This window comes from Gigantopelta aegis, chromosome 4 (assembly GCF_016097555.1).
Source record: "Gigantopelta aegis isolate Gae_Host chromosome 4, Gae_host_genome, whole genome shotgun sequence".
In the NCBI taxonomy this organism is placed as follows: Eukaryota; Metazoa; Mollusca; class Gastropoda; order Neomphalida; family Peltospiridae; genus Gigantopelta; species Gigantopelta aegis.
This window is the reverse complement of record NC_054702.1, coordinates 66,785,339-66,803,202: the sequence shown is the minus strand read 5'-3', so window position 1 is coordinate 66,803,202 and position 17,864 is coordinate 66,785,339. Positions and strand designations below refer to the sequence as shown.

At 35.2% G+C, this 17,864-nt stretch overlaps 1 protein-coding gene across 1 annotated transcript in view; it reads left to right on the top strand.

Moving 5' to 3' along the window:
* The window catches only part of LOC121370965 (activating signal cointegrator 1 complex subunit 3-like), a 179,091-nt gene that overhangs the window by 36,003 nt on the left and 125,224 nt on the right, over window positions 1-17,864 (top strand). Inside the window, exons 26-30 of the mRNA XM_041496524.1 lie at window positions 1,239-1,324; window positions 2,263-2,429; window positions 3,691-3,836; window positions 5,271-5,391; window positions 6,618-6,760. Of these exons, the coding sequence (XP_041352458.1) occupies window positions 1,239-1,324; window positions 2,263-2,429; window positions 3,691-3,836; window positions 5,271-5,391; window positions 6,618-6,760 (663 nt within the window). The remainder of the gene's footprint in view (window positions 1-1,238; window positions 1,325-2,262; window positions 2,430-3,690; window positions 3,837-5,270; window positions 5,392-6,617; window positions 6,761-17,864) is intronic.

Sequence of the window (17,864 nt, the reverse complement as noted above, 5' to 3'; positions counted from 1 at the left end):
ATATTTTAACAAAACGCCCCCAAGAAACAAATGTTCCTGTTACCCCACTGGCACTGGTTATGCTAATAATGATGAATTCACAAATCACAGCTGACAATAACAATTTGTTGACCAAAAATCCAACCAATAAGAGAATAACAAGTGTTTTTGCAGTTAAAAACGTGTAGCTTGCAAAAGCAGCTGAGTTCACGGGAAAACTAAAGTTATAACTTTAAGGTCGACGACAGTCACTTTTCGCTCCCTTGTTTTGGCTTTCTTTGTACACAATAAATATAGCATATCTTACCGTAATTTCACTTGAAATCCATATTTCGTAAAATGTACAATTTTTCAATCACAGAATTTTCTTCAAAAACATTCAGGTGCTTCAGTAATGTTCGAAACAAAAAAAATCAATAGGAATTTTGCATTGGATTTTTTCCAGCATTCTTAAAACGGAAACGTCATGTACCCAGTTTGTGGTTATTGTAAGGAGGTGCAAAGTGACGTCATTGGAATTCTGACGTCATTCAAATTCAAAATTAGCTATATTATTACAATGCATCGCCACATTAAAATAAAAACTGGTCTACTAACCTTGACCCCTGTTAAATTTCTACAACAAGCAAACAACGCTGTTTACAGGTCGGTATATTTTACTTTTTCATAATTCTACAAAAAATATTAAGTTTAAAAAAATAAAAATCTACCATATCATATGAAAAAAATTAACTTTGGATATGTTTCATTTATTGTGTACGAAGCCAAAACAAGGGTCCAAAAAATGACTGTCGTAGACCTTAATATTGATGAATTCACAAATCACAACTGACAATAACAATTTGTAGACCAAAAATCCACATAATAAATAAAATGAATATGTTTAATTATTGTTCTATTCATTCTTTTATTTTTATTTATTATTTAAAAATATTTCTGAATGAATATTATGAATGAAAAAAATAGTCCCGTTATGCTAATAAAGTCGCTGTCCAACCAATCGAAATTAACTCTGTTCCCTGTTGACAAATCAAAATACAGTTTGTAATACGCACCTGGTGGTGCGTACGAAATTTGTACGACACCGCTATATCTTCACCAGGAGGGTAATAACTTCTTTTTCATGTACATTGTATTCATTTTTCATTGAATGCAGTTTGTGTTTTTAGTACCTTTATTTACTTCAAGTTCATGTTTTTATCACATTTCTTTCTGTTTCCTACTCTGTTAATTCAAACTTTTAAATTGTTCTTGGCCAGGCTGTGTACATTGCACCACTAAAGGCTCTAGTCAGAGAAAGAATGGAAGATTGGAAAGTCAGAATAGAGCAGAAACTAGGGAGAAAGTAAGCTCTTCAATGTTTTTTTCTTGGAAATTAATAGATATCGCAGATTTATCCAGGATTTTTTACCATGGTCCCATATACGATGGGATTGGGAAAATTAGTACAAGGGAATCATACTTGAGATATGTTTTCAGGCCACTAAATGATACAGTACACCACTGTTAAATTAATTTATTAGAACAAATATAATGAAATATATATATATTGGGAATTTTTAGTACAGAAATTAGGAATTTTCAGTGCCACTTTCTTTTGGAAAGGGGTGTATGTTCGAACCCACAGTATGCCTGGATAAATCCATGGATATAGTATGTATTTGAGCATGTGACATATCTCATACACATTAAACTTGCCTTTGTGATGTTCTGTATGACATTTTATACCAGACAATTTCTTTTAAAGTAAACATGACCCCAAACCTATGGCATTCCCCCCAAGTATTTTAGTGGTCTGGTCTGAACATCCCAACAGCTGATTGGCTAAAAATCTTCCATAATACCGAGGGCACCTCTTGTAGTAACATGGTATCCTCTTCCTTCTCTCTCTTTCCTCTCTAATTATCTGTGTGGTCCATAACAATATATCTGAAGCCATATAACTGTAATTAAAATGTGTTGACTCGGTTGTCAAATAAAACATCCCTTCTTTCTTTCTTTTTCATTCTTATCGTCCAAGGCCTCATTTTACTAAGTGATCTTAGTGCTAAAATTATCATCATAAGTGCATGAGGTAGTTAGTCACTTAAGTGATTTTAGTGGTAAGATCTCTTCGTAAAATGGTGCTCTGGTATGTTTTAGTTTGCTTTCTCATCAATCCAAACATCTGGTGTTTATTCATGATCATGTTTTAATTTTTTTGAGAAAACAAAGCTGTTTTGTTTTTTAAAGATATAAATTTTATACACAGGGATGTTTTTTCACCTATTATTTGTGTTTCAGAGTTGTTGAGTTAACGGGAGACGTGACTCCAGACATCAGAGCTATTGGAGAAGCCGACCTGATCGTAACGACACCCGAGAAGTGGGACGGCATTAGTCGGAGCTGGCAGACGAGAAGTTACGTTAAAGCTGTGGCTCTCATCGTCATCGACGAAATACATCTGCTAGGTAAACTGACACTTTATAAACTCGGATAATCATTGTTGTTTTGCCATGCTATTTACTATTGTTCATAAATACCTGACACTTTTTAGCCTGGGATAAACATTGTTATTTTGATGTATTGTTTGTTCTTCATAAATAAAAGGGGGATGGATGTAGCCCAGTGGTAAAGCATTTGCTTGATGCACCATCGGTCTAGGATCAATCCCCGTTAGGGAACCCTTTGGGCTATTTCTTGTTTCAGCCAGTGCTTTACAACTGGTGTAACAAAGGCCGTGGTATGTACTATCCTGTCTGTTGTATGGTGCATATAAAAGGTCACTTGCTGCTAATCGAAAAGAGTAGACATAAAGTGGCAACAGTGGGTTTTCTCTCTCAATATATGTATGGTCCTTAACCATATATCCGACGCTATATAACCATAAATAAAATGTGTCGAGTGCATCGTTAAATAAAACATTTCCTTCCTTCATAAATAAAAGACACTTTTTAGACTTGGATAAACATCGTTATTTTGATATTCTGACAATTTTTTAACTTGGATAAGCATCGTTCTTTTGACATTCAATTTATCTTCTTTATAAATAACGGATACTTACTAGACTTGGTATAAACATTGTTGTTTTCATGTACTGTGTACCATTATTTGTAAATAAACTGTCACTATGTAAACTTAGATAAACAGTGTTTTAATCAGATTTGCAACATTGTTACTGATGTTAAGAAACTATGTTGAATATTAAATATGCTGAACTCCATTGAAAATGCACAGCCCAGTTTTCAGTTATTGTTATTGCATGTGTGAGATTGCTGTAAATACACAATAACCGATAACCTGGTATACATTTAAAGGGTTATTAATTGCCTGCCTTAATACAACCAGTTATACAAAATTGATGTGTTTTTAGTGGAGTTGAGTATATTACACATTTTAGCTTTCAACACCAACTTTTAATACCTGCTATTCAATTTTAAACCATATTTTTCTGTTTATCTAGTGTGGTTTTTTCTCGTTCCAACCAGTGCACCACAACTGGATAAAGGCTGTGGTATTTGCTTTTCGATCCCCATCGGTGGACCCATTGGGCTATTTCTAGTTCCAGTCTGTTGTATGGTGCATATAAAAGATCCCTTGCTGCTAATCGAAAAGAGTAATCCATGAAGTGGCGGCAGCAGGTTTCCTCTCTTGTACAGAGATAAATTTGAATGTATTAATGTTGTATTTTTACTCCAATATTTAATTTAATTTTTACTAATATAATTTCAGGAAATGACAGAGGTCCAGTTCTAGAAGTTGTCGTTTCGAGAACAAACTTCATCTCGTCACACACGGAGAAACCTGTCCGTGTGGTGGGGCTGTCAACAGCTTTAGCCAATGCCAGGGATCTCGCTGATTGGCTGGGCATTAAACAGGTACAGTGTAGTACAACATTATCCAATGCCAGGGATCTCGCTGATTGGCTGGGCATTAAACAGGTACAGTGTAGTACAACATTATCCAATGCCAGGGATCTCGCTGATTGGCTGGGCATTAAACAGGTACAGTGTAGTACAACATTAAACAGGTACAGTGTAGTACAACATTATCCAATGCAAGGGGTCTCGTTGATTGGCTGGGCATTAAACAGGTACAGGTTTAGTACAGTGATTATCAACATGCTTCAACACTTTGATTGACAAGAGGGTGGACAAGGATAGGAATATTTATTTTCTAACCCAGCCATTGTTGAGAACATCATTCATTATTGATAACACACACTAATAACACACATTATTATAGGTTTTATCTCAATCCTTTCTGTCTGTCCATCTACATGTAGCTGTCCTGGATGTTTTTTTAACAATGCCTTGAGATATTGAGCTGGATTTCGTGTATAGCTTTATCATGTACTGTGACATAAAATTTGACTTTCATGGAGATTTACCCGTTTAAAAAAAAGTTATGGCCCTTAAATTTAGGAAATTATAAAAAAATTAATTCCAGACTTTTTTTGCAATGCCTGAAGATATTAGGAGAACTTAGAAGGTATAAAAATTTGCTGGGTCTTGTAGTGGACATAACATCCAATCAAATGGGCACAATTGAAATTGATGGCTCTGTGACGTACAAGTGGTCGTGAAACTGATTACTCTGAAATGCTTTTGCTTGTTAGATATGTTTTTAAACAACTTGTAAGATTAATGGTATCTAATATATAATAGTAATCTCTATTTAAACTACGGCTATGTGGTTTAAAAAGACTACTAGTACTGCAAAGCTATGAAATATCTTTTACCTGCACTTGGATGTGCCAATAGTGGGGTACTGCTTGGGACAAGAAACAAATCCACCAAGGGTGATTGCTTGTTAGACCCATCATACCTCAGGCAAGCTTATATTAGATAGCAGGCTCAGGTGCAGTAGTTACCCTGGGCTTTAAACATCTCTGTGTTGATATCCACTTTGCTGCCACTTTCATTATGATGATAGGGGTGGGATGTAGCCCAGTGGTAAAGACGTTCACTTGATGTGTGGTCAGTTTGGGATCGATCAACATTGTTGGGCCCATTGTGCTATTTCTTGCTCCAGCCAGTGCACAACGACTGGTATATCAAAGGCCATGGTATGTGCTATCCTGTTTGTAGGATGGTGCATGTAAAAGATCTTGCTACTAATGGAAAAATGTAGCAGGTTTTTTCTCTAAGACTATATGTCAAAATTACCAAATGTTTGACATCCAGTAGCCAATGATTAATAAATCAATGTGCTTTAGTGGTGTTGTTAAACAAAACAAACTTTAACTCTTTTTTTTCATTATGATGTTAGTTTTGCCTGGATTATAACATTTTGTTGCTTTTAACTTTCAGGTTGGATTGTTCAACTTCCGACCGTCTGTCCGTCCTGTTCCTCTTGAAGTACACATCGCAGGATTTCCTGGTCAGCATTACTGTCCTAGAATGGCCACGATGAATAAACCAACCTTTCAAGGTGAACCTTTTATTGATGAATACTTCGGTAGTCAGTACTGGAACAGACCCCAAATTGGTTTTCCCTTTAAACATGTTGACTAGGGGCGGGACGGTGCCCAGTGGTAAAGTGCCCGTTCAATGCGTGGTCGGTCTGGGATCGATCCCTGTCGGTATATCAAAGGCCGTGGTATGTACTACCGTGTCTGTGGGATGGTGCATATAAAAGATCCCTTGCTGCTAATCGAAAAGAGTAGCCCATGAAGTGGCAACAGTGGGTTTCCTCTCTCAATCTGTGTGGTCCTTAACCATATGTCTGATGCCATATAACCGTAAATAAAATGTGTTGAGTGCGTCGTTAAATAAAACATTTTCTTCCTTCCTTAACATTACCTGTAATATTTATGATTTGTTTTTTGTTTGAAAAGTTGTTATTGTTGGTACAGACATTATTATTATTATAATGTGGCTTTACTAGTGGCTATCACAGCTTATTATTTTTATTTATATAGCATATTACAAACATTAGATGCATTTAACCTATTTTACAAATTGCCGAAACAACCAATGTGTAGTATTTATGGTCCTATCTTCACTGTATGTTCAAACAAATATTGATGCCGACTCCATGGTAAAAAAAAAAAAATTGATATGCGAATCATGTAATGTTTCCAATAGTTTTGACTCCATGGTAAAATAATAAAAAATTGATATGCAAATCATGTAATGTTTTCCAATAGTTTTGACTCCATGGTCAAATAATAAAAAAATTGATATGCAAATCATGTAATGATTTCCAGTAGTTTTGACTCCATGGTAAAATAATGAAAAATTGATATGCGAATCATGTACAGTTTCCCATAAGTTTTTTCATACATGCATTCTAAAAACTAAATTAATAACACCATTAATTAGTGTTCTGTGACTGGTGTATTTTAAAGGCTGTGGTATTTGCCATACTGTAAATGACCTTGGTGGTGCTATCAGCACTTGGTTTGCACCCCATTACAGGCTCCCACCCAGAGCAAGTTTTAGCAAATCAATGGGCCACTAAACTCTCTCACTAACCACTAACCCATGAATAATTTCTTGAAAATGATTTTAATTTTCCTTCAGTGTACAATTAAATATATACCATGTGCAATACATGCCCACAGAATTGTTCTAGGGTTCCTTCTGTCATACTCTGAACCAAATAATAATAACTAACTAACAGTTTAATAAACTTTTGGTTTGTTTGTGTTTTAGCGATAAAAACACACTCTCCAGAAAAGCCGGTGCTGATATTTGTGTCGTCACGGCGACAGACGCGATTGACAGCTCTGGATCTGATAGCCTACTTGGCTGCCGAGATGAACCCGAAACAGTGGCTGCACATGGAGGAGATGGAGGTAGGGGCCATTTAATTGTGTGACTGGATAATTATAGTCTGTCCCACAGGAACACCTTTTTTCGTACTATGAAATTTACTACAAGTTATTTATTTCTGAGCCGATTAATTTTTAAATTGCACACAAAAAATAGTATTTATTTGTTATTTCCAAAACACATTTACTTTTCTTCTTACGTCAAACGAAACTGGAATTATTTACAGAAAACATTTTAATAGAATGATGGGACAGACTAGTTTGTTTAACACCCACTCAGTGGATCCGTTCAACTGATTGGGTTTTTTCTCGTTTCAACCAGTGCACTACATCTGGTCAAAGGACATGGTATGCACTTTCCTGTCTGTGGGAAATGCATATACAAGATCCCTTGCTACATTAGGAAAAATGTAGCGTGTTTCCTTTGTTAACTTACCAAAGAATTACCAAATGTTATTGACATCCAGTAGCCAATGATTAATTAATTAATGTGCTCTAGTGGTGTCGTTAAACAAAGCAAACTCTTCTTGTTTGACACCCAACAGCCGATGTGTATTTTTGTACTGGGGTGTTATTAAACCATTTGTTCGTTCATTCGATATCCTTTTTTTCATGGTGCACTGACTGGAACGAGAAATAGCCCAATGGGCCCACTGGGCCCACTGATGGGGATTGATCCCAGACTGACTGCACATCAGGCAAGCACTTTACCGCTGGGCTACGTCCCGCCTCTGGTTTTGAAGGAATGCTCCCTACCTAGTTTTACTAAAATAATAAACTGTCTCGTTGTTATGTGGAGGCGGGAGTTAGCTCAGTCGGTTGAGGTGCTTGCTGTGTCGCAGGATCAAACCATCTTGGTGGATCCATTCAGCTAATTTAAAAAAAAAATCTCGTTCCAACCAGTGCACAACAACTGGTCAAAGGCCGTAGTATGTGCTTTCTTGTCAGTGGGGAAGTGCATATAAAAGAGAATTTTATTAGGAAACATTTAGCGAGTTTCCTCTGATGACTACATGTACACGTCAGAATTACCAAATGTTAAACATCCAATAGCCGATGATTAATTAATCAATGTGCTCTAGTGCAGGGTTGAAAATTAGCAGTTGCCTGGTAAATCCGTGGCGACCTTTATTTGACTATGGGCGACTAAGAATTTTAGAAAGATAGTCTGTTGGGCGACCATTGATTTTAGGGTCTGGCGAGTATGGTCCCAGTTGAAAGAGACTGAAATTGACTTATCCAGTAGACCTACTTTTGGACATTATTCAATGTTACAGTAAATATTTATCATATTTAATTAGCTTATATTATTCTGGGGCAAAATAAAAATCTTATCTTGTAATTTTAACTCACACTAACAATGAAATTTTCCATTACTACAGGGATTATTGCAAAAGACAGTTAATTGGCATGTAACTTCATAATGAATAAAGATAAAATTCATATTAAAACATTAATTTATTAAATTGTAAACCCATACCATCTGAAATAACATGTTTTGGTAAAAAAAAATGTTCACTATAAATAAGTAAATATTTTTTAAATTTAAAACTGTATATATGTGGGTTAAATCTTTTCTGATACAGGTTTTAAGGCAATTGATGGAACATCCAAGGTAATCTGAACGACAAAACCATAATACGTGATCAGAGCCGTATCTGCACAATGCAGAGTCGAATGGGCATTTGGCAAAATAGTGGATGATTCCATGAATCTCTATCTAGTGCCTCAGTGGATGGGTAGAACATGGCCCAGTGGTAAAGCACTCGCTTGGTGTATGGTTGGTTTGGGATTGATCCCTGTTGGTGGGCCCAATGGGCTCTTTCTCATTCCAGCCAGTGCACCACAACTGGTATATCAAAGGCCGTGGTATGTGCTATCCTGTCTGTGGGATGGTGCATATGAAAGATCCCTAGAAACTAATGGAAACATTTAGCGGGTTTCCTCTCTATGACTATATGTCAAAATTACAAATGTTTGACATCCAATAGCTGATGATTAACAATCAGTATGCTCTAGTGGCGTCGTTAAACTAAACAAACTTTACTTTCATCTATATGAGGACAGCCACTCCTGAGGAAATCCTTTACTGGAGAGTTCATCCTTCTTGCATCACTACAAAGAGGAATTCCACACTCAGACTAGTTTACAACAAGTTTTACCTTTGGTGTCTTTGTACTGCATTATTGATTACTTCAGAAACAATGCAAGTGAAACTGCATACTTTGGCTGTTTTCCCCTGTATTAGAAATGAGATTTAATCTGTATAATTTAATGATAACTTGTAAAGAAACCTTTTTTTATTAGACCCCTACCGGTCCAACCGGAGGTGACTATAGGTTTCATCTCCGTCCGTCCGTTCATCTGTTTGTCCATCAGTCCTTCTGTCTGTCTGTCCATCCATCTATGCCAAGCTTTGAGATATTGAGCTGAACTTATGTGTATAACTGCATCATGTACCGGTACTGTTACAGATCACGTTTGACTTTCATGACGATTTACCCATTTGTGACAGAGTTATGGGCCTTGAACTTAGGAGATGTAAAAATTAGTTTTTTTGAAGAAAAAAATTCAGAAGACCTTTAGATTTTGAGCTGAAATTTTGTGTATAGGTTTATCATGTATTGTTACAGATCAAGTTTAACTTTCATGGTGATTTACCCATTTTTGATGTAGTTATGGCCCTTGAACTTAGGAGATGTGAAAATCTGTTTTCTGGACATTTTTGTCAAAAGACCTTTAGATATTGAACTGAAAGTTTGTGTATAGGTTTATCATGTACTGTTACAGATCAAGTTCGACTTTCATGGTGATTTACCCATTTTTAACAGAGTTATGGCCCTTTGAACTTTTGCAGTGCCTGAAGATATCAAGATGAAATTTTGTATATAGCTTTATCATTTGTATATAGATTTACAGATCAAGTTCAAGTTTTTTGGTGATTTACCCACTTTTCAGAGTTACGGCCCTTAAATTTAGGAGATACGAAACATTGTTGGGCCTGGTAGGGGACATGTATTGCTTTAGCAGTACTCTCAAAATGCTTGTTTATACTAGATTTATTTTTCAAATTATTTTTTTGGGGGTGCATATGGATTTAAAACTTAATAATATGTTTTTTTATATCAATTTTAACTTTATTCATTACGAAGTTACATGCCAATTGATCGGTTTTCTTTTGATTCAAACAGACTGTATACGGTGAGCATATGGTTATTATTCAACAAAGAACATTCTAGTTCTGATTTTGGCTGTGCAGTTAAATTGAAGGGGCCTAGTTGAATTTGAGAAGGGCTAGTAAGATTTTTCTTCAACTAGCCTTGCTGGCGACCATGGTTTTCATGTTAATTTTCAACCCTGCTACTGGTGTCATTAAACTAAAAAAAAAAGTTTTATCTTTGTGGTTATGTAGACTGATACATGTTTTCACTATTTAGTATATGAAATGCAAGCCCTCATGGCTTTGCCATTCTAATTTTGCTTGGTATCACATCCCAGAAATGGATTACCTAACCTAGGTTCAAGAAAATAAATACTTGTAAACTGTTTGTAGGCTACATTAATTTGTCACACAAAACCCCAATCTGTTGCTCCTTTTCATTCACAAAGCCTTATAAAATTACTTTCGACTGCTGTAAGTATAGCAGGTGCTGAGAAGTCTTACAGTAATCAATGAACTTCTTTGTCCCTTTTCTCTCTCCAGCTGTTCAGGTTATTAAGTCATGCCTTTGTAGTACATGCATACATGGTCCTTGAAACTGACTCTCGGATCAAATCAATATTAAAAGCAATAATTATAAAAGAGGTACTTAACTGTGGGCGTTTCACTTAATCTGAATGACAAAACCGTTATCCACGATCAGATCAAAACAATGTTAAAAGCAATAATTATAAAAGAGGTACTTAATTGTGGGCCATTTCACTGAATCTGAACGACAAAACTGTTATCCACGATCAAAGTTAAAGTTAAAGTTATAGTTATAGTTATAGTTATAGTTATATCCACGATCAGATCAAAACAATGTTAAAAGCAATAATTTAAAAAGAGTACTTAATTGTGGGCCATTTCACTAAAGTTAAAGTTAAAGTTAAAGTTAAAGTTAAAGTTAAAGTTAAAGTTAAAGTTATAGTTAAGTTATAGTTATAGTTATAGTTATAGTTATAGTTAGTTATAGTTATAGTTATAGTTATAGTTAGTTATAGTTATAGTTATAGTTATAGTTATAGTTAGTTATAGTTATAGTTATAGTTAGTTATAGTTATAGTTATAGTTATAGTTATAGTTATAGTTATAGTTATAGTTATAGTTATAGTTAGTTATAGTTATAGTTATAGTTATAGTTATAGTTAGTTATAGTTATAGTTATAGTTATAGTTATAGTTATAGTTATAGTTATAGTTATAGTTAGTTATAGTTATAGTTATAGTTTTGTTCAACTAGACCACACTGATTTATTAATCATTGGCTATTAGATGTCAAACATTTGGTAATTTGACATATTGTCTTGGAGAGGAAACCCGCTACATTAAAAAAATATTTTAGTAGTACAGGATCTTTTATATGCACCATTCCACAGACAGGATAGCACATACCAAGGCTTTTGATATACCTGTCATGGTGAACTGGCTTATCCAAGATCAAGACCATATCTGCAAAATTTTGGCAAAATAGTTGTTGATTTCATGAATCTCTAGTGCCTCATCTGTAGAAGGATAGCCACTTCCAAGGCGATCCTTTAGTGGATAATACATCCTTCCTGCTCTGCTCGGCTCAAAGAGGACTGCCAGTCTAGACTAGTTTACTAAATGAAAACCAGCATAGGACAGAGCTCGTTGGAACAATGGTTGGCTTTTTGTCCCCTCTGGGGGGGGGGGGGGGGGCAGGACGTAGCCCAATGGTTAAACTTTCGCTTAATGTGCAGTTGGTTTGGGATTGATCCCTGTCAGTGGGCCCATTGAGCTATTTCTCATGCCATCCAGTACATCACGACTGGTATATCTAAGGCCATGGTTTGTGCTATCCTGTCTGGGATGGTGTTTATAAAAGATCCCGTGCTACTAATGGAAAAATGTAACAGGTTTCATCTCTAAGACTATATGTCTAAATTACCAAATGTTTTACATCCAATAGCTGATGATTAATAAATCAATGTGCTCATCTTTTTTTGTCCCCTCCGATGTGGGACATAGTCCAGTGGTAAAATGCTCCCCTGATGTGTTTGTTTGTCTATGATCCACCCACGACAGCAAAGGCTTTGGGGGTGAATGAGAGGGGGGTCACCCATGGTGGCATGTGCAAGGGGTATAACCCAAACCCTTTTGGCCCCTTTTGTACGTAATTTGTAAACATATTGGGCTGAATTTACAAAGCCTGTCTGACTCGCACATGTGTAACTAGATATATATTCAATACTTGGACACCTGCATTAAGATAAACAGGCTTTGTAAATTTGCTCCAATGAACCATTATGTTAGCTAGTGTGCACAACCAACTTTTATAATTTGTATTCAGTTCACATTAAACATAAAATAATTAATAACCAAGCAAATATGCAACACTAGTCCATATCTGCCATTTGACAAATCGATTATCATGGCCACAGACATTTATTTTGTTGAAGTGGTTGAAGTACACGTGGCTGTAACCACAAATACTATTTTAATAAGAATTTCAAGATTACTGGCATGTACAAATGCTCCAGTTAAATATCGAACCCTGTAAAAAAAACCCAGAAGAGTGAAATTTGTCTTTGATAGCATCTGCATGATTAGCATAACATTCATTTTCTGTTTTCATGTGTTATCTTATACCACCATCCTCTATTTTTTGGTACAAGAGACAAAATCAGAAAAAGTTAATTTAAGCTTAAGTTAAACTTTTAACTGTGCATTTGAGGCATTGTAACAAAACAAATATAAGCCTCTTATTGGTGATAAATAAGCCAATTTTAAGTGCTAAGTGCATATATATTTAAATAACATGAATAACTGTTTTCATACAAGTGCTAACCCCCGTCACCAATTACATTACACAAGGAAAATGTCAGAGAAATAACGAAACTAAAGTGAATTATAGACACACATACAAATTGTTGGTTGTGCTTTTTTGAACTACTGAGAAATTACCAATAGTTATTTCAAGGCCAAAAGATCAACACGGTCAAATTAAATATAAAACTAAAAAAAGCAAAGGGTTACACCACACTTTGGATTTCAACATACAAAAGATTGCTACATGTATATTTAGAATTTTGAATCAATTTCTTTTTCAGACATCAATCTCACCAATGTTGATGAAGTAATTCCAGAGCTATAGTCATTTAAAAATTAACACATGATACTAATCTTGCAAAAATTGCCAAACTGTGATGGCCCATTATTCAAAAACTGCTAGCTTAATTAAGTAAATATTTTTGACTTTCAGATTATCCCACCACCGTAACCTGGGATACCAACTTTTAGCTAAATCCATTAACACCACTGGGTGGTTTCACATATAATTACCATCTCTTTAACTGTCAAAGCAAACAAAGATACATGTAGGCTTAAGACTATAAACATATACCTTTAAACAATATCACTTTATATTATGTTAAGTCCCAAAAATGTGAAATAACAGAAATGCTGCTGTTTTTTTCTTTTTCTGTTTATATACATGTAACCATATGTTAATAATGAAAAATATGAGACACATTATTCCTTATTAAGATGGTTCATACCTAAATCGATTGTTTTAAAAAACAGAGTGTTTTATCAAATGGTAAATATTTGTAGTTTGGAAAACTAGTGACAAATACACCCAATAAATTTTAGTCTTTGTTTTTCTTTGTAAAGTGGGTTCCCAATAATGGCAACCCCATTTACTTCATATTGTTTTTTATCATTATTTTTTTTTGTTTTTAAAGTAACAAAAATTAGATGGAAATTAACAAAAAATACATAGAGGTTATTACCAGTGTTTTTCAGTATCCTCCGGCGAGCATAATACATTATTTTTATTTCTAATATATGATATTGACGATACTGAAACACATGAGGGTAATAATCTCTTTATTATATAATCTCAAGCTTAATATATGTTTTTGTAAACTGTATACGCAACTTTAATTCCAGTCAACCATTACCCGATATTCAAATGATGTAAAAATATGTGACACAGTGTCTTTTTGAATGGAAATAATGTCATTTTTGGATATCCTTACATAAAAATAAACTAGTGCTTAACATTTTTAGTTTTCTGAACGCTGGACAACTTTCTATGTAAAGTTGCTATTGAAATGTTTTCGTTTGACTATGAATATATACGTCAATTTTGGAGTGTTACCCTAGTAAGTTTGCTTAAATGTCAATAAACCTAGTGCCATGGCCTCGATTAATTTACATCTAATTTGCAAAGTTTTCAAATTCTTAAAGTATGTAATCTGAAAAATATCACATACTTTGATTGCACTGACATGTAAGATATTATATGATAAATCTGTATATTAAAAGAAAGTTGAAATGGTATAAAGACTTATTAATCATGAGCTCATTTGGTTTTCTTTTTAAAATACTTTTTATTGCTGAAAATCCTTCACATAATTATAAAAAACATATACCTGTTGGTTGCTAGAATAAGGATGATTCAATCTGCTAAATGTTTAAAATCACTAATCAGTGATTCTAATTGGTCAAGGTCCTTAGAGATATTTCTCAGCAGTTCGCTGTGGTATAACTTTTTCTGACGGAGTCTTTTTACTAATTCTGTGTTGTTTTGTATTAGAATATTCAGGTCTGCTGTCTCTTTCTCAATCTTGGCAATCAGACGGGAATGTTTGACGCCGAAAATCGAATTTGGATGTGTCGACATCATTTCCAACAAAATGAATGCTGCATCCATAAAACAAAGTACCACCAAGAATCGCCACGTTCCAAACAATCGAAACATTGTTAACAACTCCATTGTTATAACATATTCAGCACATTATTATAGTATAGCCTGTTCAACACGTTGTCGTAGCCTAGTCAACACATTGTCGTAGCCTATTCATCACATTGTCGTAGCCTATTCATCACATTGTCGTAGCCTATTCAACACATTGTCATAGCCTATTCAACACATTGCCGTAGCCTATCCAACACATTGTCGTAACCTGTTCAACACATTGGCATAGCCTATACAACACATTGTCATAGGATATTCAACACATTGGCGTAGCCTATTCAACACATTGTCATAGCTTATTCAACACATTGCCGTAGCATATTCAACTCATCAGCATATTGAAGAATCTTTATAACTTACGTTATGCGTCCGTAAACATTTTTGTTAGAACAACAAGACTTCAGAACACAGCTTTCTTATGTTTGTTATGCATTTTCGTCATCTTCCCTGTGCACTGTTTTAGAATGAGTCCAGATCAGTTGTATTCTGTCAACACCAGTTCAGTGACCTTTTGCTTCTGACCATCACTGACGTAAACTGTATGCAGAATAATATCTCTTTGTTTATGACAGTTGTTTCAATCTCCATGGAGTCACGACTTTCTTCCTCACTGTTTGTTGGTGGATTCATTAACACATTCACTTCATTTTTGAAACTGATAGTTAATAATTGCTTTCTTTCAGATTATTTAAGTCTTCACTTTTAAAAATAAATTGTTTAAAGTTTTCTTTTTTGGTGCTGTTATAATTCTGCAAAACAAATAGTGGTATTGGTTTAATTTCTCTTTTCTTTATCCAGTCAGTTGCTCTCAAATGAGTCATATATTTTGTTTCCTTCAATAATTTTTGTGGGTCTTTGCGTCATACACGTCTTTAATTTTCTGATTACTACATGTAGCTGCAAGATTCCAGTGGAATTTCATTCTTAATAAAGTCCTTCACAAACTTGCCACATATTCCCTCTCAGTTACGTGACTTCTTGTTTCATCAAACATATCTTTTATTATGTGGTGTTAGCTGCAAAAGGTTTTCTGGTAATTGTTTTAAATTTTCTGTTATTCAGACTGCCAAACAGTTCTTCACAAACTTTCAACAAGTCAACTTCAATATATATATATTTTAAATGTCTTTCTTTTGTTGAGATATGAATGCACGGTGTAGTGTATAAATCCAATTGTCCTTTTCTACACATTTCTATGCATGTATATATATATATATATATAATGTAATTATATTATTAATTTTTTTTATGTGTAATTTCTAAATGTTCTGCCTATCCTATAACGACTAGCATACAACTGAGCAGCAGGCATATTGTTGTTTCCATTAAATTGAGTTTATGTCTTTGTATGGTTAAGTTTGCCATACATGTCACAGATGTTCAATAAAATATTAGTGTTCAAAGTCATGTCCATTGGTTGTTTGGTGGTACAGGTTGCAGATTTTAACCACTTACCCAGTGGAACTGCTGTAATATGTTACTGTTGTCCATCCATCCTTCCTTCCATCTTCCCATCCATCCTTCCTTCCATCCTTCCATCCATCCATCCATCCATCCATCCATCCATCCATCCATCCATCCATCCATCCATCCATGTATTCATCCATCCATCCATCCATCCATCCATCCATCCATCCATCCATCCATCCATCCATCCATCCATCCATCCATTCCATCCATCCAACATTCCATCTATACATCCATCCATCCATCCATCCATCCATCCATCCATCCATCCATCCATCCATCCATCCCTCCCTCATTCCATCTATTTATCTATCCATCCATCCATCATTTCATCTATTCATCCATCCATCCATTTATTCATCCATTCTTTATTGACTTTGTAAACTTCAAGAAGCAAACACGTTTTTGTTGGTTTTATTTTATTGTATGGTGCAGTTGAGGTGGGTTTTTTGTGGTGGTGGTTGTGGGTGCGGGCTGCAATTTTTACTCTTTTTTATCAGCTGGCAAAAACACTCAATAGTGTATTATATTTATACATACTATTTAGATAAGTATGGAGTTTTTTGTTTCTTCAAATTTAAATTAGCCTTTGATCAATTAATCATTCTTACTTCCACTAAAGGTTCAAGCATGTCTGTGTTGGGCACATCCGCTTAGTTTCCCGGCGGATGTGTTCAAACATAAAAACCAGTTTGAGCCAGCATGTCCATCTTAAATTCATTTACAGCGTTTTATGTATTCCTGTTGTTTGAATTTGTTTTTCTTTTAAAAACGTTTATTCAGTGAAATGAAGAGTAAACAAAAGTAATGAACTTTGGCTTTGCTATGTCAAAAAGTTGTCAGTAAGATTTCATTGCCATATCGATTTTCAACATAACCAAATTGAACTACATGTATCAGTGTATCACTCGAAAATAAAATCATTAGAAGTTTTGAAAGTTTACCTAAGTGAACATTAAAGGAACTGTTCTGTGTTTACAGTTATTATTGCATGTTCCCAACTTTTCCTTTGATATTTGATTGGATTGTTGTGATACTTTGTACAGTAATTCTCTGGGGCACTCTTCACAAACTAAAAATGTAGTGGCTTTCATTTTCTAGAAAAGAGTAGTAGGGGCCGACCCCGCTTCCTATTTCTTCTTAGAGTGGGGTGGTCAATCTTCCAGTACTGCTAGGACAAGCTCGGACATGTAGAGACTAAATGTGAACAACTGTGGCGTTCTGCAGAATGGATGTCATACGAGTCACAAAAAAACTAATCGACATACGTCAGCCAGAGAAATGACGTGGAGGCAAGGAACCTGGCTAAAAAAGAATCCAACCTGGTGGTGCAGGCTGTTGAAACAAGAAGCGTTCCAGCGTTCCAGCGTTCCAATGGCCGCATACATCCCAGTAGAAAACTCCATTTTACTGACAAAAACAAAACAAAATGGAGGATTCCCAAGTCGAGTACACAAAAGCATGTGCAATATGCACAAGCAAAGCAAACACATCTTACCGCGTCGAGCTCCAGACTGGGAATATTTAACTGTGAAGATTCACAATTAACATGATGTGAAATTCTCTGACCTCAGGTCAAACATGTGACCGTATCAGACCAGAGGTGGGATTCAGCTCAGTCGGTTGAGTGCTCGCTTGAGATGCTTGTGTTGCAGGATCGAACCACCTTCAGCTGATTGGGTTTTTTCTTGTTCCAACCAGTGCACCACAACTGGAAAAAAGGCTTTCCTATCTGTG